Below are 26,469 nucleotides of genomic sequence, written 5' to 3'. Positions count from 1 at the left end.
ATCAATGAGTCTGCGACCCACCCAGCTTTTGATGGATCTAGTAAGATCTTACCAGTTCCAAAAGTCATCCCAAGGAGCGGCCAGCTACCATGTCATGGTCTCATTGTAAGAAATCACATGTTTATGCAGTAGTATTTAAAATCGTCTATCCACCATGTCCACCTCAGAATTTTAAATCTCTTCACGCTTGGAACAAGTCTTTGGTCATCATGGATACAATCATTACCAGCCTGCCATCAGACGTCGGGGCCATTCTGATGAAGAATGTCTCGATCATTCAGGTCGTGTCCATGTTTGCGATCGGCGCATACAATGCTTTCGAAACGGCAATTGTCACCTTCGATACATTCAAGCGCTACAGCGGTCTCTATTTCTGGAGCATGCAAGTCGCGTCTTGGGGCATTCTTGTTCATGCACTGCCTGCCATGGCTCGGTTTGTCTCTCAAGCATCTAACCTTTCTACGTCCATCCCTTTCATCATCGGGTGGTACGCCATGGTCACTGGTCAGGCGGTCGTGCTCTATTCCCGTCTGGATCTCGTTGTCCGCCACATGGAAAAAGTGCGGTGGGTGCTGTGGATGATCGTCGGGAACTTTTTCATTCTTCACATACCCATGACCGTACTGTTTTTTGGCCTGAACCAAGGCGACGCACGCTTCGCTCGTCCCGCCGCGATATACGATCGCATCCAGGTCACCGGCTTCTGCGTGCAGGATTTCATCATCTGCGGCATTTACATGTACGAAGCAATCCGAATTCTCAAGCCCATGGTTCAGACCCGAGGTCGCAATGGGCGGAATGCCATCATCCATCTGCTCTGGATCAACATCATTGTCGTGCTGTTGAATATCCTGCTTCTTCTTACCGAGTTCAAGCTGCATTACATTCAAGTGAGCTTCAAGACCGTGGGGTACAGCATCAAGCTGAAGTTGGAGTTCTCTGTGTTTAATCGTCTCCGGTCGTTGACAAGCAATCAATCCATTCTATCTCAGTATGAGCCCGAAGACTGGCGCAGACCAAGCAAGACAAGTCTGCTCGACAAAATATTTCCATGGGTATCTGTCACCCCGGATAGAAGTGTGAGATCTGAGGCTGGTCAGATAGAAGCGTCACGAGGCGCGTGTACAGATTTGACTGAGGGTAGCGTATGCCCTAGTAGCACTTTGTCCACACGACTCTCGGCCACTTCCTCAAACACTCCGCCTACAGCCTCATCAAACAGTCTGCCCGCGCTGGAATTGGGTCTGTCTCAGTTCTCACCCCATTGGATGTATGGAAACAACACCAAAAATTGGGCAATTGGTTCATTTTGAGCTCACTGCCCGCGAGAGAGCGGATTGGTGATTCAAAGGAAATGTGAACGATGCAAGTATAAAAGCCGGCACGAGCCCCTTGGAAAGAATTAGTGACCTTTGAAGATGTGAAATTGGTGCACCATGCACGAGTCAGAGCTCTATTCCTTCATAGCTAATTTTCATGGAGATATTATGCATTGCCATAGATTATAATCATTGCAGAACAGGAATGGCAACATAGAATAATCAAATGAAGAAATTCAATCCTCCGCCCAACTAATGTACGCCTTCACGGTTCGATTGGAGTGCAATCGATGCATTCACTCTTAAATTTGAGCACCTGCGGCCTGCGAGTATCCAGAACAATACTGTATACAGTGCTTTCGAAGAGAAGCAGCAAAATGGCAGACATCTCGAGCAAAGTATCAATATGCTCGCCCCAGATACGGAGAAAACCTGTCGCCAGTATCATGCACTCATACCAGCTGAGCACCTCTGTAACACATAAAGTCTCACAGGAATTGTTGTTGCACTCCGATGGCTCTGTTTCATTGCCACTTGGTACCATAACCTATATGATCGTATCGTTCAGCGTTTGTCGATGAAACGCTTGCTCTCTTGGATATTGGGCTGTCACAGTCGATAATTGCATCCAGATACAATCGCTACCGACGACCCGTTCCTCACTCAACTGTTGAAAAACAGTACTTGGACTCAATACTTCGAGAACAGACCTTAGAAGTCTTGTAAACGATCCAAATCTACGCAGCCTGCGGTGATGAGCTTCTTTTCGCTGTCAATGACCGGGCTGCAAGGGTCACCACTCCTCAGCTTACCATTTATAAATGGTGTTGTCCGACATGGAAGGGGAAGAACATCTCATACGTCTTTCTAGCAGCAAAAATATGCCCAACATGGAAAAACGTAATTCATCCAAAACCTGGCATTGTGCCATCTTCTCCCTCATCAGCTTTTGTGGGTTATCTTATTTCTCTGTTCTTCTTGCACAAATCCCCTTTTTTCGCTTTCCTCTGATCGGCAATGGGGCTTTCATTACGTTTTCTGTGGTCGTCTTTTAAGCCAGCATCATGTTATTATGCTCATTGACCTTACTCAATCAATTCATGTCCAACTTTCGAAAAGATTACAGCACAAAGTCTCACAAACCGGAATTGGAGCTTGGAGCTGTGTTAGCCGTCATTTGGACGAGCACTCTTCCAACGGTCATTCATCTTTATGAGACACAGCCTTCCATTCAACTCGGATATACAGTTCTTCTCGCCTGTGCCTTCCTTGGGAGCGTCTTGGACTACATCGCATCTGGCCTGGATTCATCGGTTATTCGGATCCGATTCCCCTACCACTGCACCTCGCTCGGCTTACTGCGTTTGGCTCCAGCGGCTCAGGCTTTGGCCGAGACTCGACCTGCATTTCCAACACTGGCGACTGAGTTCATCCACATGGTTTTAAGAAACTGTCTTGGGGGACGGGACCTTTGGAGCGAATCAATTTCCTGTCCCGACTGCAGCCCAGTCTTTGTGTGATGTACCTGTGTGTTATATACAGCCTAGTGAGTTATTCGAAGGCGCTCATGCAGGTCATTGTCTGAGCCTCAGTTATATGTCGGTAGTGACTGTGCGTTCCAGATGAGAACAGGGGGATTCAATTTTCGTTTCATGTGTGCAGATATGCGCGAGGGGTTTCGGGAGAAAATACGGGAAGTGCAGTTTCGCTTGGGATGGGCTTTGAAACAAATGGGCATTCGAGGTTTTGTGCTAGAGATTAAGAGGCGAGTGCCGACCTTACAGTTGTTCTCAAAATCGGCTTGACCGATACACACTCAATCACCCTTTTCTAGCCCCACTGCCAAGACCTTAGTGCAGATTATTAATTTGGCTGGCTGCAGTAAGTTGAGGGCCACTGTAAAATGATGGTTGTATAGTATTGTAGAGCACTAGTAAGTTTATATGAGCGGTACGAAGAGCTCCGGGAATTCCATAGAAACCTAGAGTAGGTCAGCGGGTCTGCACAAATCATGCGAGTAGATATTGTCGGGATAATGGATTATGTAATCAACTTTTATTAGTCAGCATACCACATGTTAAACTGCTGTGGTGAAGACTAGAGAATACCAGACAAGTACACATACGTGACCCATACCATTGGTACATGCTTTTCGACCCTGATTACGTGTTCAGAGAGACATTAACTAATAGGCACCCTGATTAGCATTTGACCTTACCAACATATTCTACCTTGGCTATCACAATAGGAAACAGATATATATATGCACTTAATACAACGTTGTCGCATCTATTTTGCAGTGCCCCAGCCCACGAGATGTAATCTTTTCTAAGCATAGTGAGAGTAAATTATGGATAATAATGTTGCATGAGATTGAAATGTACCTTGGGTTCCCTCATTGCTAAGGAAAGAGATGTGACAATTCGTGACAATTCAATTTAAAATTGAGTACTCTTCCCGAGTTACAGCCTAGTGTCACCCTCAAAAGCTACACGGCAGAAGATGATGGCCGGTAATCGGGCGGTAGCCAAAGTAGATTTCCAGAGTGCCAAGTGATCCAGGTTCTATCAGAACTTACACCTAGTTTCTCGAATTGCGGGGTTTGAGGAGGACCGATGTTCGTGGGCGTTGTATTTAAAGTAGAACAAGAACGAACAATACCAGTATCAAGGTGAATACAGCCAGTGGAACCGTCGAAGGAGGTGATTGTGATGGACTTAGCAAGCAAAGTCTGGAGGCATTGCCCGCTGCTGGCATTTCACACCTTGACGGTTGTATCGTCTGAAGCAGACGCGAGGAGCTTAGAGTCATGGGAGAAAACGACCGAACTGACCGAGTCCCTATGACCCTCGAGGGTCTGCAAACATGCATTCCAATTCTCCTCCATGGCTGATTTTGCAGTTAACCAGACCGGTCCCTCTTTTTCGAATTGGATCTTAGTTATACTACTGGTGGGGCTAAACACCAGTGCAGAGTTATACACTTGAAGTGGATACTTTTCGATCCCTGTCTTAGAGTGAAGAGCAAAGCGATATGCTTCTTGAACTCTATTAATCAAATGAGAGTTCTCTGTTCTCACCTAAAGGGATATTGTTAAACAAGTTCGTCGCTTGACACATGGAAACATACCTTGAGAAAGATTTCGAGTTTCAGCATCGAAGCTACCCCCTGGGATAAAAAATATCAAAGCCGAACAGTAGAGTTGAAGAGGTGTTTTGTCGATCACATTGCGAACTCTGAGAACGAATCGGCTGGCATCATGTAGGAAGGCCGAAAGCTCCAGGGAGTTCTGGGCCTGTAAATTCATTGTTAGCATAGTCTCCTCATAATTTATCTAATAGACACTACTGATAACATTGGAAAAGCAAGCTATCAGGCATGCAATCAATCTATGCGAACCAAAATACTCACTGAGAAAGCCATTTGAAGCCGATTAATTACCCCCACTGTCTCCATCGCAATCCCCAGCAGACTCATCGCTTCGACCCAATACAAGAAATACTCTTTCAGAAACAACAAAAGTTCCGCTGCCTCACTCTCAGAAATTATCCCACCCTCAAAATGGGTGCCCCAGTAGCGGCAGGCATAGCTTAGCTCTGCAGGAAACAGATAACGAATAGGTTGCGGATCAATATTCGCTCTCTTGGCTGCAGGACTTTTCAAACTGCAAACGTTCTTTTTCAAATGAAGTTTCATCATATTGAAGCAAAGTTTCGCAATCTCACTGTTCTTGGTCTTCGCAGGCACCCGGAAGTTTTCATCTGAGGACGAGACTAAAAAGTCTCGGAAGGACAGATGGAGAATCCTGACTGGTCTGTCCGACTCGTTAGCTATGGGAACGCTGAGAACAAATCGAAATGAGTCTAGATGTGTGCGAAGCAGCTGTGTCTCGACAATCAGAAGTCTTGAAAGCGACTGGATGGGAAGCGGAGCGGCGAGAAGAACGATAGCACCGACAATTCTCTGAAATCGCTCTATCAACTGCTTTTTCTCGGACTCTTCACTTTCTATGTCATCGATAAGGCGTGTCAGAACTGGCATGTATGTTTTTTCCATCTTTAGTCTACATTTTTTTGGAATTCTTGTCTGATACAATCATTCTTTTATACAGTAGCTAGTCAAATGAGCTGAAATGTATGCAATGAGGCCTTTTGATCTGCACCTACTCGGCAATGACTTTTCTTTATTTATTTAGAATAACAAAGCATCGAAATACCTGCTTCGTCTTTGTTAATAAATGAGCTATTCGGAGGGAAAATTTCGTTATTAACAAGTGACTGTATGCACAGGGTAGGTCACCGGCTCAGCACTCAGCTGCAGATGGCCATGCCAAGTACCCCCGTGGTGAAAAGTGCAACAGCCAACGGCAGCACCTTTAGAATGCAGGGTAGTAGCACAATTTTCAACAGCACTCAATATTGTCTTGCGTTCCGCCGTGGTGTCACAATTCTCTCCAGTAGTTGTGGCCTTGTACGCATAACCATAGTAATAATCACCAGTAATATCCGTACCATATGTCAACGTGCACGAATCTGCCTCCGACTTCGACTTAATGACACCAGCAACGAACTCCCAGATTTCAATCGCTGCTTTTACCGTGGCAATGGTCTTTACTCCGTGCTTGACCACTGTCACGACCGTGGAAATACCCGTGCGCTTGCTGAGATTGGACGTGGTATTGGCATATTGCCATGCGTAGTCGGCGTTGATGACACCCAGAGTGACAGTCATGTTGGATGATCCGTTGTCCCATTCTTGGAAGATCGGGGTGGTAATCACAGATGCTGTCGCATTGTCTCCAGCAAGACATGGATCAACAAGACCGCATGCGAGAACGCCACACAGGATAGGGCTGAATTTGACCATGTTCCTTCGGTATATCGGTAGTAGATGGCAATGAGATCGAGGATAAGAATGCAGGCCAAATAAAGCAAATCCATGTAGATGTCTTTCGAAACTGTCTTAAATATGTCAGTCCACACTCAGTCAGAGATGGGCATCCACAAGAAATAGTGACCACCTACCGATCTTCGCAGATAAGAGTCTGCGTAAAATAAGAAGCTGCAAGGGATTGCCAGCTTTTTAATGAGTTGATGGCTTCTTAGCACAAGGGAGATAGGGCCGCTTTATATATCCCATCGTCGGCAAATTATCCCTGTCTCACCGGAACGAGTGTGGAGTATAATCCCAGTCCATACCAGTTTGAAGCTTGCTGCGCACTAAATACCAATATAGGACATCAGTAACTAGCGTTGCGATGCTGCGTAGCACCATATTTTTTCGCGTTAATTAGTTGCCGTATCTGCATAGACTGTTTTAGCTTCCTTTGGGTGTTCGCCGAGGACATCGAAAATGATTCCCGCTACTAAATATTCCGAGATTTACTGTCTTATATTTATGCGAAGAGAAACTGTTGTACCTTAGCAGATAATTTCCCAGTTTCCTCTTGATTTTTCCCCCGATAATTAAAGACTCCTAGGCTGTTATGATGACTGCTCTAGTCTCTTTGTCTCTCTTCTCTTTTGGCTAAATGTCGATAATGACTAGTTCAAAAGCGAGTAACAAGGTGGTTCAAAAAGCTAAGCTCAAATTGATATTTCACTCCCGGACCAATCCAATCGTTCATAGAGTATCCACCCTTGAAGCTTTCCAGGTAGGCTGCTTAGCTTGGTGACGCGGCATTTAGGATCGCGACGTACGTATGCCCACTTCTCCACTGCACTAGGCTGCTTAGCTTGGTGACGCGGCATTTAGGATCGCGACGTACGTATGCCCGCTTCTCCACTGCACTAGATCTATGCATCTGGGACAGGCACCTTGTCCAATGGGATCCCATGAGATTCGAACTTCGCCGGATTAGACAGTATCATGCGTGTGCATAGGTCTACACTGCACCTACTGGCCTTCAGTGACCTTGGCTGAGTGAATTGTTTATTTCGACGATTCTACACTCTACTCTCCCCGCCACCACTTAACTGGATGTTCAATACTATGTTTCTCTAGCATTAAACCTATGTCATTGAGACCAGCTGTCCGCATTTTCCTACCAAAAATGATTGAGAACTCCATTACATGGCCATGTCTCAGGCGGATTTAGCGTAAATTGGCCATGAACAAGCGTATGAAATGGACCCAAGATCCATAGGGTTTTTATGGATCCCCACTGGGTCCCCAATTGGGTCGCAAATTATAGCAAACATGCCAAGCCTTTTAATACAGCATGTTTATAGCACGTTTTAGGGCCCTATATACAGTGGCGTTCCATGAGTTTGAAACCCCCCGACCCACTTTAAGTAATTCTGCCGCATTTTCTGCCAGATAAAAACCTCATATCCAGTAATTAGTATGCAAACTAGACCTCGCCAAGCGTGGGTTTGGGTTGGGTTTTCATTTTCTTTACCCGCCCACGGGTAGCCCACCGCGGGTTTTGGCCTTCATGAACCCGCCCGTGGGTTCTTGGCGGGTACCCGTGGGTTACCCAAAATACCCAAGTATATGGCTAAATCGCGAATAAAACTGATTAGTCACTGTGTGTAATTTTTGTATTTTATAATTGTCACGCTTTTGGCTGTGTGTTACGCTCAAATACTGCCCCCTCATCATGTGTCAGAAAATATATATATATTAGGCTTATCTCGAGGTTTCTCTTGACAGTCTTTCTGTATCTCAAGAGATCTCAAGCCGTATCGATGAGCTTATGAAAGTTTAATGGAATCCAAGCTTACTGCGTTGTATTCATTCGATTATATTCAACTTGACGCACTTAAAATTAGCCATTGGAATGTTCTCAGCGTCCTCAAGTCGCGCGGGTTTTGGGTTGGGTTGGGTTTTGGGTACCCGCGGGCTTGCGCGACTCAAGAATAGATAGATCCAAACGCACGACGCGACTCTAACAAATATCCACATTCAAGCACACAAGATGGATATTTTTACCTTCAACTCCGATGGCACAAACCATCAACATGGCGGCTTCTTCCTCGTCATCGCAATCAAGGTATCAGGCTTTCAGCCCTCTGCTCTCTATTGAGCCATCGTCTGACGTTTTGTTGGACTCGGATATTCAGTCTTCTGTATGAGAACAAATGCCTCCTTCGTGTGCTTGATTGACTATTCCGAGACTCCCCACTGGTATGCTAAGATAGCCTACAGCCTTTCACCGAATCCCGCGAGAGCTACGACATAAATACTCGAAGACCTCCGGCGACGCTAAGACGCGTGGGACCTCAACGCAGAAAGAACTGGATTTTGTACGAGTTATACCTGGAGAGAGAATTTTTAGGATGGTGGGAGAAAACCGAATATGGCCACAAGCTAAACGGGGACGGTCAGTCCCAAATCAAGTGGTCTACCGAGTCGCGTCATGCCGACGCTTGGAAACACTTTGACCAGGTAGCCGATATCGATTCTGGGCGCCCACGAGTCCTTTGTAAAGCCTGTCTTACTTTGCTTGATCATCCACAGTACAAAGGCAATGGGACAAGTGCTATGAGTAGACACCAAAAGTCAAATTCTTGCCGCAAGGGAAAGAAAAGAGGATCTCATCAAACACTAATCCCCGATTCGTTGCAAAACCATTCCATGAGGGAGTCGGCCAATGTGCACAAGGTAACAACATTCCAACTTGAGGAGCAGTTGTTAAAGACTATTACCTGTCTTCGGTTGCCATTCCAAACAGTGGAGAACCCTGTGTTCCAGAGGCTGCTTAACCTCGTAAATTCGGGAACTGGAGTACTGGAACTTCCGTCAGCAAAAACCCTGCGAAGGCGACTCCGGAATGCAGTTACAGTTCAACAGGAGTCGCAATTGCAAGATCTGCCTGAAGACGCTAAGGTGTCACTCGCGTTGGATTGTTGGACCAGTCCATTCCAGCAAGCATTTATGGCAATCACAGTCTATTTCATTGACAAAGATTGGAATTACCGAGAAATGCTCCTTGGCTTTGAACCATTGCACGGTCCCCACACAGGGAACAACCTCAGTGATGTTCTCCATCAGTTACTGAAGGAACGTGGACTCTTGGATCGCATCTTTAGCGTCACGACAGATAATGCGTCCAACAATGAGACGTTGATCCGCGCTTTGCAAGAAAAACTGATCTCTACTGGCGCGATTGGCTCCAGGGAATCCATTATCCGGGTTCCTTGTATGGCCCATGTGATCCAGCTTTGCCTAAAGCAGCTTTTGGGGCATATTAGAGCAGCGCCCAAGAACAAAGAAGTAAAGACCTTTTGGTCTGATACTCAAGTCATCGGTTTAAGAGACTCAGCAAGCCACGGAGATGTGGCTCATACCCTGGCAAAGGTGAGTCTGGAGCTTCCACGAATGACTGTAAATATGGGCGGAGTACTGATCAAGGCAGATTCGGTCATTTGCGGTATTTGTCAATGCAAGCCCACAACGGCGAGATACATTTTTATGTCTTCAATCAGGCGGAACCCGGCTGTTTCCGTTGCACGATGTTCAAACACGCTGGAACTCCACTGTTTTGATGCTTCGCCGTGCGCGTCGACTAAGAAATATCATCGACAAATACTGCGACGATCATGAATACTCTCAGTTCAAGATTACTGACATTGAATGGCGGCAGATTGACTATCTAGTCCACTTGACCAAACCGTTCTTTCAATTCACCATGGCTCTAATGAAGACCAAAGACGTGACAATTCATAGCGTGTTCCTTGTGTATAGGAAACTTCTGGAGCATATCGAACGGTCAAATCGAAAGTTGAAGAAAAAGACAACGCCTTGGAAGAAGGACATGTATAGCGCGCTGCTCGTTGCGAGGCAGAAACTGAGAGAGTACTTTGAGAAGACCTACCGTGACCACGGCTTTCTCTATGGCACGGGAGCTCTACTTGCTCCTCAATATAAACTATCTGCCTTTGATGACAGGGAGTATTCTATTTGCCACGAGGATACTTCGAAAAGGTACTGTGAATACTTGAGAGCGTGTTTCACGCAGTATCAACAACAAAATCCTGAGCTATTGTTCCGTACAGTGCATCGTTCGTCGGCACTGCATAGTTCAGAACTTGATCGGCTACTTGAACCAGTTAATGACTATATGCTCCTCGAAGGGGTAGAGCATGACGAGGTGGATCGGTACCTCCGAGAAGGTATGGGCAACTGGCATACTACACTTAGACCACTAACTGATTTCTATAGCAAATGTTCCCGTGCCACCACGGCTCTATTGGAGAGAACATGAGCGTGAGTTCCCTGTGCTTTCTCGGCTGGCACGCGACTTGCTTTCGGTTCCGGCCACCGGCGCGGGGGTGGAAAGGCTTTTCAACAGTGCGCGAGACATCTGTCATTATCGTCGAGGGTCTCTTCATGAAGTGACTATTCAAGACTTGATGATGTATATTGTCACGAAACTGACAAGGAGTATCTGGAAGTTCTCTCATGTGACCTCAGCTGACCTTACCGAGAGAGTGCGGGGTATAAAGCCCATCTCTCTCTTAGTACCTACGATTCCTTCAAGAATCAGTTTTGATACAAATCTGATTACTGCTTTTTTACAACCCATCTATTCTCCCTCTATCTTATCCATAAACCCTAACAATTCTGATTCTTCTTTGATATGATAGAGAAGAAAAGATGGTGCGTACTACTCGCAGTAACCCACAACCTTCGGTGGACCCGGTGGAGCTAGCGCCGACCGTGGATCCAACCCCGATCGACTCCACCACGGAACCACCTCGAGACGATGACGATTCGGACCTCGAACCGCTCGCTTCCATAGGCGAATCCCTGAGTGACCCCACAATTAGAGAACTTAGGGAGAAAGAGAAGAACATGCTCATGACCGCCCGTCTCCTTAAGCGAATTGAAGAGCTAGAGAAACAAGTCCAAAAACATACTTCGAAACGCCCCCGAGAAGGAACCGATTCGGACTCGGACCGAAGTGGACACGTCCATAAAAAGGATCTGAAGCTACCGGACTTGAAAAAACCTTTTACTCTTCACTTCAGCCTACAACAGCAGCAGGAATGGTTCAAAAATCACGAACAGATATTCCGTGCTGCCCCACGGCAATTCAAGACCGAAGATGCCCAGATTATCGCTGCTTCTTTCAATATGGACGAAGACTGTCGACAACGGTGGTTTACACACATCGAAGAACTTGATGAGGATGAAGCCCGATACGCTACCCATACGTGGACGTATTTCAAGGAATGGACAGATGAGCTTATTGCCAATATGTCCACTGGCATTATCGATTATCAAGATCGATTCGAAGAAGCAAAGCAGCGCCCAACCCAGACACCTATCGAATTCCACCAGTATCTACTAAGTTTAGAACGCTTCTTCGAGAAGCCTTCCGAGCAGCGTCGTGCTCAGATCTACTACTCAAAGCTTCAACGAAACCTCAAAGATGCAATCATTATTGCCCGGGCAGGCCAGTTGCCTGAAACCCTTAAGGATATGGTTGCAGAAGCGAATCGCCACTGGACCATCATCCAAAACAAGGTGAAACCCCAAGGGCATACACCAAAAGAAAACCCAAAAAGGGCACAGAATAGCAATTCCACCATAAATACGGAAGCACCTACCCCAGTGAAGAGAGGCCGAGGTAACTTCCGAGGAAGACCCCGTCAAGCTCCAAGGGGGATTCCTAGAAGAAACGCTACTGAATCACCTAAGGACTCTACAAACACACACCCCGCTCACTGGATTTGGAAGCTGAATCCCAAGACCCAGCAGAAGGAGTGCATCAACTGTTCGAGTCCTGACCACTATGGCAACAGCCCAGAGTGCAAGAAAAATCCTGCAAACGCTGTAAAAGCGCAATCGGCTAAGGCGGGAAAAGTGTGAGGGTCGAGCAGGATGGCCAGCCGTCTTCGACCCAATCCTTACCCCAACTTGGCACAGCAACTCGATTATTCATCCCGATTCGGCTACGAAACGGCACCGAGACCCATGCGGATCTCGATACTGGAGCCGAAGTCGACCTAGTTAGCTACGAATTTGCAAAAAGTCAGCATCTGCAGCAAGCCAAGACAACAGAACCCTTGATCCGTGCTATCGGGGACGTCCTTGTACCCACATATGGAGTATGGAGGGTTCCCCTCAGTATTAAAGATTCAAGGGGTACTACTAAAACCTTCGAGAGAGTATGTGTCGCTGTCGATAGGGACCCGAGACCTCAAGGAAGCCCTGTTTTATTATCCATGACCACTCTCTGTGACCTGAAGATACACTTATCACCTGCGAATCGTATGTGGTGGTTCGAAACCTCAGTATCGTCCACTATTATCGAAACGCCTTGGAGATTCGCCAAAAAGTGCAGAAATGAAGTATGTGTCTTCGCTGTGGTCAAGTTACCCGAAGAGGTGTATAAACCCGAAAACGAGGACGATTCAGGGGTGGATCCGCAAGGGTTACCACCTGAATTGGAGGAGTTTCGGGACGTTTTCGAGAACGTGAAATCGAAGACGTTACCCCCTTTTAAGAACTCTGACCACTCCATTGAGTTAACACCTGGAGCAACACCTCCTTTTGGACCAATTTACCCACTTTCGCAAACAGAATTGGCGGAATTACGTCGATACCTAGACGAAAATCTCCAAAATGGTCGAATCCGACCCTCAAAGAGCCCCGCTGGCGCTCCAATCCTCTTCGTACCTAAAAAGGACGGAGGATTAAGGTTATGCGTTGATTACCGAGGACTCAATCGAGTTTCGGTTAAAAATCGTTACCCTTTACCCTTGATTTCGGAGATCCTCGACCGATTATCTGGCGCTACTCACTTTTCAAAAGTCGATGTGCAGGATGCGTACTATCGGATCCGAATCAAGGAAGGCGACGAATGGAAGACAGCTTTTCGTACACGTTACGGCCACTTCGAGTATACGGTTATGCCTTTTGGGCTAACTAACGCTCCTGCTACCTTTCAGTCGTATATCCATACTGCTTTGCATGGACTTCTTGATATCATCTGTATCGCCTATTTAGACGATATTCTCATCTTCTCGAAATCGAGAGATGAGCACACGGAGCATATAAAGCAAGTGCTTATACGTCTCCGAGATGCACAATTATACGCAAAAGTGTCAAAATGCACCTTCTACCAATCAGAAGTCGATTTCCTCGGGTTCATTATTGGACAAGGGGGTATATCTATGGATCCTCAGCGGATTTCCGCTATCGAATCGTGGGAGGTCCCTAAGACCTACCATGATATCCAAGTGTTCCTTGGATTTTGCAACTTTTACCGACGCTTTATCAAGAACTACTCTTTGATAGCGCTGCCACTTACTGATCTCCTCAAGGGGAGTAAAAATGGGAAAAAACCTGGATCCGTGCAGCTAAGCGAGCCCGAATTACGTGCGTTTCGTACACTAATCGGATCTTTTAGGGAAGCACCTCTCCTTCGATATTTTGATCCTTCAAGGAGGATTCGATTGGAGACGGATGCCTCGAATCTCGGCATGTCCGGAATTCTTTCCCAGCCAGACGATCATGACGTCTGGCACCCAGTGGCCTTTTGGTCGCGGAAGTTTACCGGAGCGGAGTTGAATTATTCGACTCCGGATCAGGAGCTTTTCGCCATCGTTCAGTCTTTTAAAAGCTGGCGACATTATCTAGAGGGTAGCCAGTATACCATCGAGGTGCTTACAGATCACTACAACCTGCAAACTTTTATGAAGCAACCCAGGTTGAACGGTAGACAGGCGCGATGGTGTATGGTGCTTACCCCCTTTGATATTGAGATTCGACATCGCTCGGGCAAATCCAACCCGGCAGATGGTCTATCTCGGCAGCCGAATTCAGAAAAGCCTGATTCAGTTAGCCTTCTTTCTATGATCCGAAGCAAATTCGCTAAGGTTCAGTTTCTTCAACGGGTCGCTCCCGAAACCCAATCAAGCGTGGACGTAGAGGGCCCGCTTAGCAGGCGAGATGCTGCTGAAACAGTGGATTGGTCTGTTTGGGAATCGTTAAGTTCTGCTTATTCTATTTCCCAAAGCGCATGTGTTTATGCTGCTCAGAACGAAAATGTTCTATCATCAAGTCCAAATTCGGATTTGAAGGCCCTTATTGCGAAGGCCCAGGGTGACGATCCTGAGACCAAGATGCGAAAGGATGCCGTTTTAGGAGAGATTCCTAACCGGATCGGGTGGGAGATTGATGCTGAAGGCCTTTTAAGGTATCGTAAGCGGCTCTTTATCCCTGATGGGGTTGTTCGTCAGAAGGTTCTTGAACTCCATCATGACGACCCCCACTCCGGACACTTCGGTCGAAATCGTACTGAAGAGCTTTTAAAGCGGAAATTCCATTGGTCAAAGATGAATCGAGATGTTATCGATTATGTCTCGTCATGCCCCGTGTGTCAAGGTGTAAAGGCCCTAAGGCATAAGCCTTATGGAGCACTTCAACCCTTACCACAGCCAAAAAGGCCATGGGCTGAGATCTCCATGGATTTCATCACAGGTTTTCCCCCTGTCCTTTACAAAAACGAGCGTGTTGATGCTATTTTAGTCATTGTCGATAGGTTTACGAAATACTGCATTTTCTTACCCGTCACGACTACGATTACCGCCGGAGAACTTGCCGAACTCGTCTACGAACATGTCGATTTGAAGTACGGATCCCCAGAGGGTATTGTCTCCGATCGAGGAAGCCTCTTTACCAGCAAATTTTGGTCGAGATTGTGCTATCATTCCCTCGTTAAGCTTCGGTTATCAACCGCTTATCACCCTCAAACTGATGGTCAAACCGAGCGTATGAATCAAACGCTCGAATACTATCTCCGCTGTTTTGTGGACCACTCGCAGCTTACGTGGCCAAATCTACTTCGAACCGCCCAGTTTGCGTGTAATAATGCCGTTAACGCGACTACCGGAGTATCACCGTTCATGGCGCTTATGGGGTATAGCCCTGAAATGCGTCTTCACCCTGATCTTGACGTCGAAGACAAAGACGCACCCTCAGCTCGAGACCGAATCCAAAAGCTCGCAGACCTCCGTAAATCGACAGAGGAAAGCTGGCGAAAGGCGAACGAATCAATGACGAAACACTATAACCAGAAGCACAAACCTATGGAGTTTAAGGTCGGCGATATGGTCAAATTGGCCGCCAAAAACCTCAAATTGAACCTTCTCTCCAAGAAGCTCAGCCCGAAATTCGTCGGGCCCTTTAAGGTCCTCGCCAAGGTTGGCAAACAGGCATACCGCCTTGGATTACCCGTCAAATACGAACGTTTACATAACGTCTTCCCGGTCACACTACTCGAACCTTGGTATGCCCGAGACGGCACCGAATCACCTTCGTTACCTGATCTACACGATGATGACGAATGGGAAATCGAGGAGCTTCGAGATGAAAAGATCATTGATAACGATATACACTTCCTAGTGAAGTGGAAAGGCTGGCCCTCGGAATACAACCAATGGGTCGCCGAAGACGATATGAACGCAAAACAGCTTATCACCAAATTCAGAAAGTCATCTAAGAAGAAGAAGTAAAACTTCACTTCTTTCTTCACTCACTTCTTCACCTATCCCTTTACTTACTTCTCCACTTATCCTTCACTATCCAACCTCGACTATATATACCGGTCGGGGCGACCGCCAATCGAGGGGGGATGCGTTGGACAACAAAGAAAATCAACAAAAATTTAAAAAAAAAAAAAAAACTGGATTCGAAACACAAAGGACATTCAGGCCGAATCCTAGGGCCTTAGCACAAATCCAAAAGTGCCTAGGCCCTGGGCTTCGAAGAAATAACCAAGACGAAGAAGATTTTGTGATCTTCTTCGAGGAAAGCGAGGTACAGAATCCGTTTCTGCTACATCACCTCGAAACCTAGCCGAATCCCTTCCGAATCAATACTCACAATAATACTCGGAAGCCTTATTACGGATAGTATCAGCGACTGCAGCGGTCATCTCGCCAGTTGCGAGACCCGCATTTGCAACATCCTGGAAGTAACTCCATATAGCAGTATTCCAAACCATATACCCATCCTCGTCAGGTTCAAGACGACAAAGGGTGTTCGGAAAGGTCACAGGACGAGCAATACGATCCTGCTGAACCCGAGCTTTATCACGACTGATCCGCTGATATTCCCACCAGGGTTCGCCTTCCCACTTCTTCGCGGAATCAAGGCCATTTTCCACACAATGGGCAGTAATCGTTTTCCGAAGGGCAGCGAGGAGATTCACCGACGCTTCGTGGGCTTCATCAGAAGATTCGGGTCCCCATGTGATCGCCGCGGGACCAGAGCCAACTACACCAACTGGAGCAGTAAGACCTGTACTCGGTGCTGCGCTGCCAGGGACAGAATTATCGACCCACTCGAGGATCTCAAAGAGAACCCATGATTCGTACAACATGCCGATTGGGACCTAGAAGTGAAGCAACCCCGAATTAGCTCCGAATCAGTACTGAATTGAGGATACTCACCACATGGCAAACCGCGTTCTTACCATTACAACCATCGCAATTCTGTGAAGCAACCGTACCCCAAGTACACTCTATATCCACCCGGGATCCGTCACCTGCGACAAAGGCTGTACCAGCCCGGCCAAAGCAGCCGATACAAGCAGTATACGACGCCCGGGTAGGTGATGCCCGAGGTGTCCTGTCACTTGGCAAGGGCATTAGTCCTGAAGATGAAGAAGATGACGATTCTGCTGGGAACAATGGTGGATAATAGGAGAGGAGCGAGGGTAATTCCTTACCTTTTCTATCTCTGCCCTGTCGGATATTCCCAGTAGAACAAAGACAAACCGCTCCTACTGTCAACAAAGGTTAAACTGAGGCTGAAACCTCAATATCAAAGAATCTCTCATTTGAGAATTTTACGCAGATTGCGTGATCGAAACCCCTTTGTTTTGCAGGCGACAGATGGTCGTATCGCCCTGCTTTCTTTGTGAAAACTGATGCGTGTTCTTTTCTACAAACACTTTCCTGTCAACTCTCGGTTCTGTCTTTGGTTCTGTATTTAGCAATTACTTGAAGGGTCTGGTCAACTGGGGCAGTTGCCCCTTAGAGGGGGGATAATTGTCACGAAACTGACAAGGAGTATCTGGAAGTTCTCTCATGTGACCTCAGCTGACCTTGCCGAGAGAGTGCGGGGTATAAAGCCCATCTCTCTCTTAGTACCTACGATTCCTTCAAGAATCAGTTTTGATACAAATCTGATTACTGCTTTTTTACAACCCATCTATTCTCCCTCTATCTTATCCATAAACCCTAACAGTTTAACTATAAAGTAGAGGGTAACGAAAAACATATCAAAATTTAAGATCTATATAATAAAGCATTAAAATTATAACAGACTCGGGAAAATTAATTATAATAGACCCCGCCCCACTTTTTTTCTCCCATACTAAAGAATCTCACCCGAATTCCACTGGTGTCCGGTGGAATTACCCCTATAGGTTAGACCGAAAAGTCGGAGTATCTTGGACCATGGCTTCGGCGGAAATCTAAGAGGAAATCAAACGGCACTCTCAAACTCGCAGGGCCGTGGCTTCGACGAAATAACTAAGACGACGAAAATTTTGTGCCTTTGTTCGAGGAAAGCGAGGTACATTGGTTATTTCGTCGAAGAAGATTTTGTGACTCTGTTCGAGAAAAGCGAGGTACAGAATGCAATTATGTGGGCCCAATTGGCCATCTTGAATCCGACCTCAGATTCTCAGCTTCTACCTTCAACCAAGCCTCTCTAGCCTAGGTAGCACTTAAATTTTTGACGCCCTATTGCCTATTGTATCCTCTTTAGTACGAATAAGCACCTTTTTTGGATTCATGAATACATAATATAGTAAAAATAATCGATTTTTATAGTCAGCTGTTTATTAAATGATAAAAGTTGTAAGGGAAATACCCAAAGTTACAGCGCTAAAACGCATAATTTATGCAGTAGCAGAATCTTGGCATGTTTACTATGTTTGTGACCCAATTGGGTATTGGGTTGGGTTGGGTCCGGGTAGGCTGTGCCGTAACCCGCAGAAACCCGCACCCGAACCCGCCCCATCCTCCCTATGGGTCGGGTTTTGGGTCGGTCTGTCTAACCCGCATGCGGGTTGCGGGTTCTGATGGGAAACCCGCGCGGGTTTATGGGTTACCCAATGGGTCGTCAAACAGGACAAACATAGAAATTTATGTATAAAACTGTACATAAAAGTGGTTTATTACATAAAAAATTGGATTTATCCATCCTTTTTAGGTATAGTGTCAAAAATTATGCAAAGATGGGCTAGCGTGGGTAACCCGCACCCGAACCCGCAACCCGCATGGGGCGGGTTGCGGGTTGACTTGACCAACCCATGGGTTTTGCGGGTTCGGGTTGCGGGTTGACTTTACCTACCCATTTGCGGGTTATGGCACAGACTAGGTCCGGGTAAACTTGGGTCCTACCGAAGCCTAAACACAGATTCTCCTCTATTCTTCAAACTAACCTCGCCCCTGTAATGTGGCTAGCTGTCGGGCATAGCGAAGATGGCCATACGTTAAAAATGGGCCGTCTGACACATCCACTAGCCGATCCCAGCTGTACTCAATCACCCGGCCCTGGCGCTCAAAGGCTAGGTAGCCCGGCGCGAACCGCTCAAACTCCTCGGCCCACTCAGCTGCAGTGTAGTCGTTCAGGGGCGCCAAGTCCCCACGCTGGCTCAACCCCGCCACAATTTCCAGGATTGGTAGATGGATATCGATGCTATTGTCATGGTTCTTTTTGTTACTAGCTGTTTCAAGGTTTGTACCTATTGCCGCCGCGAAAGAGAATTACGGGTAGGGGAGGGGCGAAAGAAGAAACGAGTCTACATACGGTTGGTTCCAGCGCGGATCCATGTCTGGTCTCTCCTCAAAAAGCTCATCCCAGGAATGGCCTAGTGCATGACGGAGCAGCGTGAGAGGGCCTATTGTGAACGGGGTCATTCGCGCCTGGTTGATGATTTGTCCATTGGGTCCGAAGATGAGTAGGCGGAGGCGCCCGTCCTGACAGCTCTGATTATCAATCACAAAGTATACATGCTCATCAAGACGTGGAAAGACGACAGTCCCTGAGCGAGTCATGGCCATTGTGGAAAATTGGGCGGTTTCAAGGTAATAGTTCACGGGTATATTCTCTGTTGTTAGGAGCTGGGCATACTGGTCATCGGCAGATGCTGTGATAGTATTAGGGTCCAGCATGAATGCTGGGACCTGTGGGATAGGACCACGATCAAAGCTAAACGGGTGGCCACTCGTCAGCTGAAGATGGATATAGAGGAGAATCAACAACTTGGTTATGCGGGGGTAGTTTTCATGATCAAAAGGCTTGTCGACAAGGCAGATGAAGCGTTTGGACATGCGTGGGCCGTTGAAACCAATCAAGTTCGGCAGGGGAGCATTTGAATGATATGACTAGAAAACGTCGATTCGGTATTAAAATTGACATTCAGCCGAAAAGACAAGAGAGTAAAATGGAAGGAATTCGTACATCACGAAAGCTTTGATCTGCAGATGCCCATCTTTCTATCAAAGCTCGTCGTTGGGTCATATCCTCTGCTGGGTCAGAATTGGGAATTCGGAATTCCTATTAGATGTTAATAACACCCATTGCTATGTTCAAAGAGGTTCGTACCTTCAAGTACCGGCACCATCCTTTAATTTCTTCTTGTAGGCCATCCTTATCCGAAACGCTGTCGGGGTGTAGTCTTACGGCAGCTGGGATTCCGCCGGGCCAAACGTCCATAGGCGAGAGGATTGTTTGCATCATGTTGTCCGATGGTGAAAATTACCGAATCATGGGTGTCGAAGTGAAGCATTACATAAGCGGCAGAGATCCGGATGGTACGGAGTAGACGGGCTCTAAGCGTAGTCGGATAATCAAATACCCCCCTGCCGCGCCCCGCTGTGGGGCAAGTCCCTGACTACGAAAATTTCTGTCGACTAGTGCGAGACTAGGTCGTCTCTTAGCTCGATCAAGGCTCGGTTGCAGAGCAAATTCCAAAAATTCAATAAATTGCGTGACAGGATAAGGTAATAGCTACTATGGTCAATGCTTAGATCCACTAAGGTGTATGCCTAAGCCATCTGCGCACCATAGATGAATGATGTCTAATATGTAGAAAAAAAAGCAAGGCTTTATTCAAGCGTCACATTCTCCGTAGGAGCTATCGCATGCACTTACGGAACAGTAGTCCGTCGTTGAGCCACTATTCAAGATTAGAGGTGGAATTTAATACTGAAAGATATGAATGAAATTTTCTTAGCATACCAATAACCGTAAATGCTGTAATAGCTTCCGAACTAGGAGCCTGCACAGGTGTACCCGTATGAGTCACCGCACAGACCGTTCGGTGAAATAGTGAGACCGCTGCTGCTAGGTATGCTTGAGGAGGATGTTGTCGTTGAAGTCGAGGAAGGTAATATTGTGGATTCCATGGCTGTGCTGGTGATACTAGTCGTCATCTCTGTGGATAATAGACTCGCTTGGGGTGTGGAAGTTGTATAGAATGCGGTTGACGGACTGGATTGAGTAACAAGGGAGATACTTATATTGAATGCCTGTGTGGGTAGCGGCTGTGAGAGATCAAGGAGACACCCTATTGTACTCTGCTATCCAAGCTGTATTATCGAGCATTGCCGAAGTCAATCCATCTTCAAGAGAAACATTATAGTATTGCATGGCCTGGGAGCATAGAGTGTAATTTTTCGTGAGGTTAATTGTAGTGATGTTGTATATAGCCGTTGTTGTTGGGTAGGTCGCAGGGGTCGGAATAAGCCAACTGGAAACATGTCAGCCGGAGCAAAAAAGCTCTGAAAATATATGGATGGTCAGAATTCCAGCGATAGTGGAGCCTAGATCGCCTGGATAGTAGCGCAGAAGATTGCTCCAGCCTTTCGCATTAAGTGGTGACGGAGAGGATTATAATCTTAGGAGCTCTGGGTTGAACACGGGATATTGAATAGTAGTGTTTGGTCTAGGTGGTTACCCCTACGGTATGAGGCTTAGGGATAAGGGGTTAAGAACAACGTTGCCGGTGTTACTAGTGCAGTTCTCAAGGGCTATCGCTTGCTACTTCTTCTTGCGGCAGGAGGAGGCACCATGCTCGCTTAGGCCGTATGCCGTGCACTCATGACGTCTCTTGCAGCCTTCCTAGGAGCACCCTATCGTATTGAACTTATCGCAAACCTCTGTCTCATTATTCGAAGACCTGGTATTCCTGGCTTGACGAGGCCGGGCTGGAGGATTTGTTAGTGACTTCGTAGGTAGGGTGAGATTGTGGCGGAGGTATTTCTCGCGAAATGGGCCTGTGACCAGGTAGTTATCCGTCGATAGCTCTCCTTTATCCAGTATGTATTGGTGGAAATTAAGGGCAAGTGGGAGAACTGCTTCCGACCACTGATAAGTCTGAGCGAAGTCCAGGATCTGCCTCATAAATATGAGGAGGTTGGGAATTGCCTTAGGATGTTTCTCGCCGAAGAGGTACCCTACAACGGCCAGATAGGCAAGAAAGCAAGTCGTCCATATCTGAGGGTTAGGGCCCCAGTCCTTAAGCGACGCTGCTGCCTTCTTGAAGCCCACTGTGCCTCCCGATTTGGTCATTTTGAAGACTCTATCCTCCTGATCTAGCTCGGTGACTGACTTCTCTTTGAAGCGTATAAGTTCAGTCGCCTTCAACTTCCCCTCGAAGACGCGGATAAGAAGGGCGGCGGAGACACCCGGAAATATGTCGATGAGTGATTTGACCTCAGGGGGAGGCTCACGGTTTTCTTAGAGATTATCGTTATCTTGCAGGTCCACATGAGGTCTTCTGCGGCGTAGATCGGTCTCTGCTACATCCAATTCAAGGCGTCTAGCCCTGTCTTTCTGTATCTACCCTAACTAACTGGCACGGTCTGCCGCACCCATAGTCTCCCAAATGTGGGCCGGTGGCCAAGCGGAGTCGAGCGGGGCAGGAGTGACACTGCTAGACTGGCTGAATGTCATGGTGGAGAGAGATATAGTCAAGGCTTATCGGTGCTGTTGCCGTAGGGAAGGACGTGAAACACAAAATTGACACTTGACTGCCTGAGAGATGACGAGCTACCCGCAGAGGCCATCAACTGACTCTCGTGAGGCAGTTGTAGGAGGAAGAGGCCCTCGGAAATGTCGGTGTAGATATCACGTGAGGCTACAGACATGGTGAGGCTAGACCTCGCCATATTGCTTTTTTGGGTACCCGAAGGAATACCCGCGAACCCGCCAAGAACCCATTTACCTGTATATTACAGTATTACTGTTGAAATACAACCAATACCAGATATAGAGTGATGTAATCAGGTATATGTTACGTGTATTTTAATCTCTTGGCGGGTTTTGGGTCAAGGGTCGAAACCCAACCCGCCCATTTGGCGAGGTCTAGGTGAGGCTACAGGCATTGTGAGGCAACCCCAATAAAACCACTCCCTATAATCGTCATCCTATATTCCGGCATCGGTCGCCCACTTCAGATCTTGTATACCTCCCACTCGCAAAACAATAACTCATGATGGGTCATTTCGGCCCATGTAGTTCTGGCCTCGATAACAAGAATCCACCGCGCCTTAACCAAAATTTCGGAGCATCAACGGCCTAATGACGTGCGCGGCCCCAGAAGACCACGCTATATATGTGGGCGAATCTCGATTACTGAAATTTAGATGACATCAAGAAGAGACTGCATTGTTATTGATAAATTTGCCACCGAGAAAAACGAACATGATTCTGTCCAACTCCGAATTCTGGGACAAAAGCCAAAATTTCTAGCTCGACCTGAAAGACATCTAATTAAACGGATACTTATACACTTGATTGTTTTGAAGCCACGTTATATATCCGATCAAATAATAGCATGGTATTATCTCGCACCACATCTATCCTTCTTCCTCGATACCCTACATTTCGTATACCTTTCCTTTCTTCTCTCCCATCATTCGATTATTTTATTCTGACCACGTAGCTTTCTCTTTTCATTGTTTAAACACGAAAACACAGGAACTTCAGCGCCTGAAACCTTTCGCTATTCTGCCTAGCAGTTTGATAGTGCTCATCTGCTGAAGATGGGAAACGTGTTATACTGATAGTAGTGTCTTGCTAATTGTGGAGCCACTGGTGCGCGATCATAGATTCCGATAAAATAATATGCTAGTAGAGAATTTAAATTTCTGTTGCTAGCATAAACCAAGCTAGTGAATGAATGCCAAAATCAGCGTGACAAATTGTTTGCGATGAAGCACGAAAACGTTCAGTCTGGGAGGAAACACGACTGATTCATGGATGATTGGCATTTAAGCTTTAGCCCAGTCACAAATACATTTACCAATTTCTGCCCCACTCAATTCCTTGATTATTTCCAGTTTTTGATGTTTGCAAATAAAATGGATAGAGAATATATTGTCAATCCTACCTGATACCTCCGTCGTGAATAGTTTAACATCTCGTTATAAACGCGATTTGTCAGTCTCAGGTCCTTTAGCCGGGAGCAAGGGCTAATCACGTCCTTTAGAACCATCAACATATAGATTCACCTGTAAGGATCTAGATGAGGTCCCAAGAACTTTATGTGGATACGATACGCGCCACTGTATTTCTTAGTGCCCTATCGAGGTCTCCGATGATTTGTCTCGTTGGTTACTCTATTATCTCTTTTAGGTTTAGAGCCCCAATCACGATCCATTGCAGGTCGCAGGTTGCCGCCGATGTTCTGGAAGTCTACTCTACATCGTAGCTAAACCTTAAATCAGCGGCGGCCCTATAAGCAACCGCTGTCGATCATCCCACTTAGGATAGCGGATTTTTAGACTAAATAGCCCCACAATTCTATGTTACATGTTACATCGATAAGAATAAGTTTTTCTTTCAACGAGCGAACGAATATCACCTATGATTGGCCCTGATAAATTCCGAACCAAGCTTACAATTCAAAGCCTAGAACGCGTACTGAGGTAGCTTTGTTGGAACAGAAGGTTCCTCACATCTTGCATACTGCAGCGATGCGCGCCAATTGTCCAATCAGACTGCGAAATCGCGCTCCCCTGCATACCAATCCTCCCTTATTCCGCTTTCTTTTCCTTCTCCCATTCATTCCTCTCGGTATCTTCAATTCTCTTCGTTTGTCCTACCTTTTGGATCATCTTTTTCCGCTCGTTCAATTCACACCATGGCCATATATGAACTGAAGAGCGACGCGCTCGTTACCGGAAGGGGACGAATGTACACCCCAGAAGGAGTATCTACTTGGGAGCACGACAATGCGCATCTTCGACAAATTGGAAAGAAGCCGGTTCTCAAAGTAAGCACAATGGCCGTTGGAGCCATGAAGATCACGAGTTCGGACTGCTGAAATCCTATTTTTTTAGCGGAGTTTTGGCATTCTCTCAATTTTTGGCTTCAGTTGCACCCTTCTGGGTACCTGGGAAGGATTGCTAGGGTGAGCATGACCCTTTTTCCACTTTCCCGGAATTCTTTGCTAAAGGTCGTTCCAGCACTTTCGTTGGGCCTCTAAAGAAGTTTGTACTCAACACAAGTAATTCTAGGCCCTGGAAAATCTAACATTTAATAGTGGTGGCTCCGGTGGCACCGTCTATGCATTCATATTTGGGTGGTTAGGCACAGCAGCCATTTTTGTCGTCTTGTCGGAATTAACATCAATGCATGTCAGCTAACCTTATTGGGTCAAACGCTGGAGCTAATCAATGATGTAGGGCGCCTACCGCCGGAGGCCAGTATCACTGGGCTGCTATGCTTGCCCCGATTAAATACCAGAAATTTCTAAGCTTCATGACAGGTAGGTCGCAATTCGCAAATGATAAGTATTTATCGTCACACCCTTCCTTACTAACAAAGGTTCAAAATAGGCTGGTGGGCCGTTCTTGGTTGGCAAACCGCCCTTGCATCATCCGCCTTTTTGACCGGGACGATGATCCAGGGTGCTGCGATCTTGGGAAACAGTCTTTATGATTCCTTACCATGGCAGGGAACATTGATCATTTGGGCTACACTGCTTTGCGCATTGCTCGTTAACTTGGCCGGCGGAAGACTTCTTCCCCGGATTGAGACTGTCCTTCTGGTCGTACATGTGCTTGGATTTTTCGGTATCATGATCACTCTGACGTACATGTCCGATCATAAGTCCAAGGAAGAAGTCTTTTTGCAATTTGAGAACAATGGGGGGTTCGACTCGCAGGGACTATCTTGGTTTGTCGGAATGACGAGTTGTGCTTTTGGCTTCGCCGGAGGAGATGCTGCCGTGCATGTAAGTTTTCAATTATTAAAGGCCCTGTGATCTTTGCTAAAATTAGGAAAGATGTCTGAAGAGGTTGCAAATGCGCCACGTGTCATTCCTCGCGCCCTAATGCTAAGCGTTTTAGTGAATGGCTGTCTTGGTTTCGGCATGCTTCTTGCGTTGCTCTTTTGCGCTGGAAATCTTGAAGCCGCGTTAAACTCCCGTACTGGGTACCCGTTCATGGAGATATTCTATGAAGCAACTAACTCGCTGGCTGTTTCGCTTTTGATGTGTTCTATCGTCTTGGTTTTTTACTGCTGCTCGCTTATGGGTCTACTGGCTGCAGCGTCTCGCCAAATATGGTCTTTTTCCCGCGATAAAGGGGTTCCAGGATGGCATTTTTGGAATCAGGTAAGGTGGGAGACTTGACGAGTGTCTTGTATTAACTGACCTTTGACTTTCAAGGTTTCTTCATCTCGAGGGTTGCCAATCAACTCTATCATACTCACAGTGATTATCAGTGGGGCTCTGGCCCTTATCAATATTGGCTCATCTGTTGCTCTAGACGACGTCGTTTCCATGGCAGTGTCTGGGTTATATCTATCTTACCTCATGGTATGTATCTTGCTACTCTACCGCCGCACTCAGGGTAACATTTCTCGACACAATGAGAGTGAGGACGATCTTGTGAATGTGCCCGGTGCGAGGCTTGCCTGGGGAACTTTCCATTGCCCCGGCATATGGGGCACCTTTATCAATGTTTTTGCAATTCTTTATATTTTTATTGTGGTCTTTTTCAGCTTTTGGCCTTCCGAAGTGCATCCAAGCGTGGAAAGTATGAACTGGAGCGTCGTTGGCATCGGGGGTAGCAGTATTCTTGCTGTTGTGTACTACTTCGCTTATGCCAGGCATATTTACGTCGGGCCCGTTATGGAAACCTCAAAATAGAGAGTTTTAGATGAATCG

The 26,469-nt window shown here is 46.7% G+C and overlaps 8 protein-coding genes across 8 annotated transcripts; 4 read left to right on the top strand and 4 right to left on the bottom strand.

The window, feature by feature from the left end:
* Positions 1-209: 209 nt before the first annotated feature.
* N7520_008485 (uncharacterized protein) lies at positions 210-1,313 on the top strand (the record flags this gene model as incomplete). Its single annotated transcript, XM_057142419.1, has 1 exon — positions 210-1,313. The coding sequence occupies one exon, from the start codon at positions 210-212 to the stop codon at positions 1,311-1,313; it is 1,104 nt and encodes a 367-aa protein (XP_056991707.1).
* A 1,106-nt stretch (positions 1,314-2,419) lies between these two features.
* Positions 2,420-2,839, top strand: N7520_008484 (uncharacterized protein; the record flags this gene model as incomplete). The annotated part of the gene is made up of 1 exon (XM_057142418.1): positions 2,420-2,839. One exon carries the CDS (start codon positions 2,420-2,422, stop codon positions 2,837-2,839), a length of 420 nt encoding a protein of 139 aa, XP_056991706.1.
* A 1,238-nt stretch (positions 2,840-4,077) lies between these two features.
* On the bottom strand, positions 4,078-5,360 carry N7520_008483 (WD40 repeat domain-containing protein; the record flags this gene model as incomplete). The annotated part of the gene is made up of 3 exons (XM_057142417.1): positions 4,078-4,364; positions 4,449-4,614; positions 4,761-5,360. The coding sequence occupies 3 exons, from the start codon at positions 5,358-5,360 to the stop codon at positions 4,078-4,080; spliced, it is 1,053 nt and encodes a 350-aa protein (XP_056991705.1).
* Positions 5,361-5,585: 225 nt separating this feature from the next.
* Positions 5,586-6,185, bottom strand: N7520_008482 (uncharacterized protein; the record flags this gene model as incomplete). Its single annotated transcript, XM_057142416.1, has 1 exon — positions 5,586-6,185. One exon carries the CDS (start codon positions 6,183-6,185, stop codon positions 5,586-5,588), a length of 600 nt encoding a protein of 199 aa, XP_056991704.1.
* Positions 6,186-8,281: 2,096 nt separating this feature from the next.
* N7520_008481 (zinc finger BED domain-containing protein) lies at positions 8,282-10,434 on the top strand (the record flags this gene model as incomplete). Its single annotated transcript, XM_057142415.1, has 3 exons — positions 8,282-8,389; positions 8,469-9,104; positions 10,216-10,434. Coding segments are annotated over 3 exons (963 nt in total), but the record flags the coding sequence as incomplete, so codon positions are not given.
* An 8,290-nt stretch (positions 10,435-18,724) lies between these two features.
* Positions 18,725-20,030, bottom strand: N7520_008480 (uncharacterized protein; the record flags this gene model as incomplete). The annotated part of the gene is made up of 4 exons (XM_057142414.1): positions 18,725-18,986; positions 19,098-19,675; positions 19,752-19,847; positions 19,896-20,030. The coding sequence occupies 4 exons, from the start codon at positions 20,028-20,030 to the stop codon at positions 18,725-18,727; spliced, it is 1,071 nt and encodes a 356-aa protein (XP_056991702.1).
* Positions 20,031-21,413: 1,383 nt separating this feature from the next.
* Positions 21,414-22,169, bottom strand: N7520_008479 (uncharacterized protein; the record flags this gene model as incomplete). Its single annotated transcript, XM_057142413.1, has 2 exons — positions 21,414-22,030; positions 22,148-22,169. 2 exons carry the CDS (start codon positions 22,167-22,169, stop codon positions 21,414-21,416), a joined length of 639 nt encoding a protein of 212 aa, XP_056991701.1.
* Positions 22,170-24,438: 2,269 nt separating this feature from the next.
* On the top strand, positions 24,439-26,451 carry N7520_008478 (amino acid permease; the record flags this gene model as incomplete). Its single annotated transcript, XM_057142412.1, has 8 exons — positions 24,439-24,570; positions 24,638-24,708; positions 24,764-24,787; positions 24,841-24,882; positions 24,983-25,065; positions 25,136-25,533; positions 25,585-25,914; positions 25,969-26,451. 8 exons carry the CDS (start codon positions 24,439-24,441, stop codon positions 26,449-26,451), a joined length of 1,563 nt encoding a protein of 520 aa, XP_056991700.1.
* Positions 26,452-26,469: the final 18 nt, after the last annotated feature.

This window comes from Penicillium odoratum, assembly GCF_028828045.1.
Source record: "Penicillium odoratum strain IBT 22623 chromosome Unknown utg000006l_segment0_segment0, whole genome shotgun sequence".
NCBI lineage: Eukaryota > Fungi > Ascomycota > Eurotiomycetes > Eurotiales > Aspergillaceae > Penicillium > Penicillium odoratum.
Note: the sequence above shows the minus strand (reverse complement) of the source record. Positions and strands in the feature narration are given on the sequence as shown.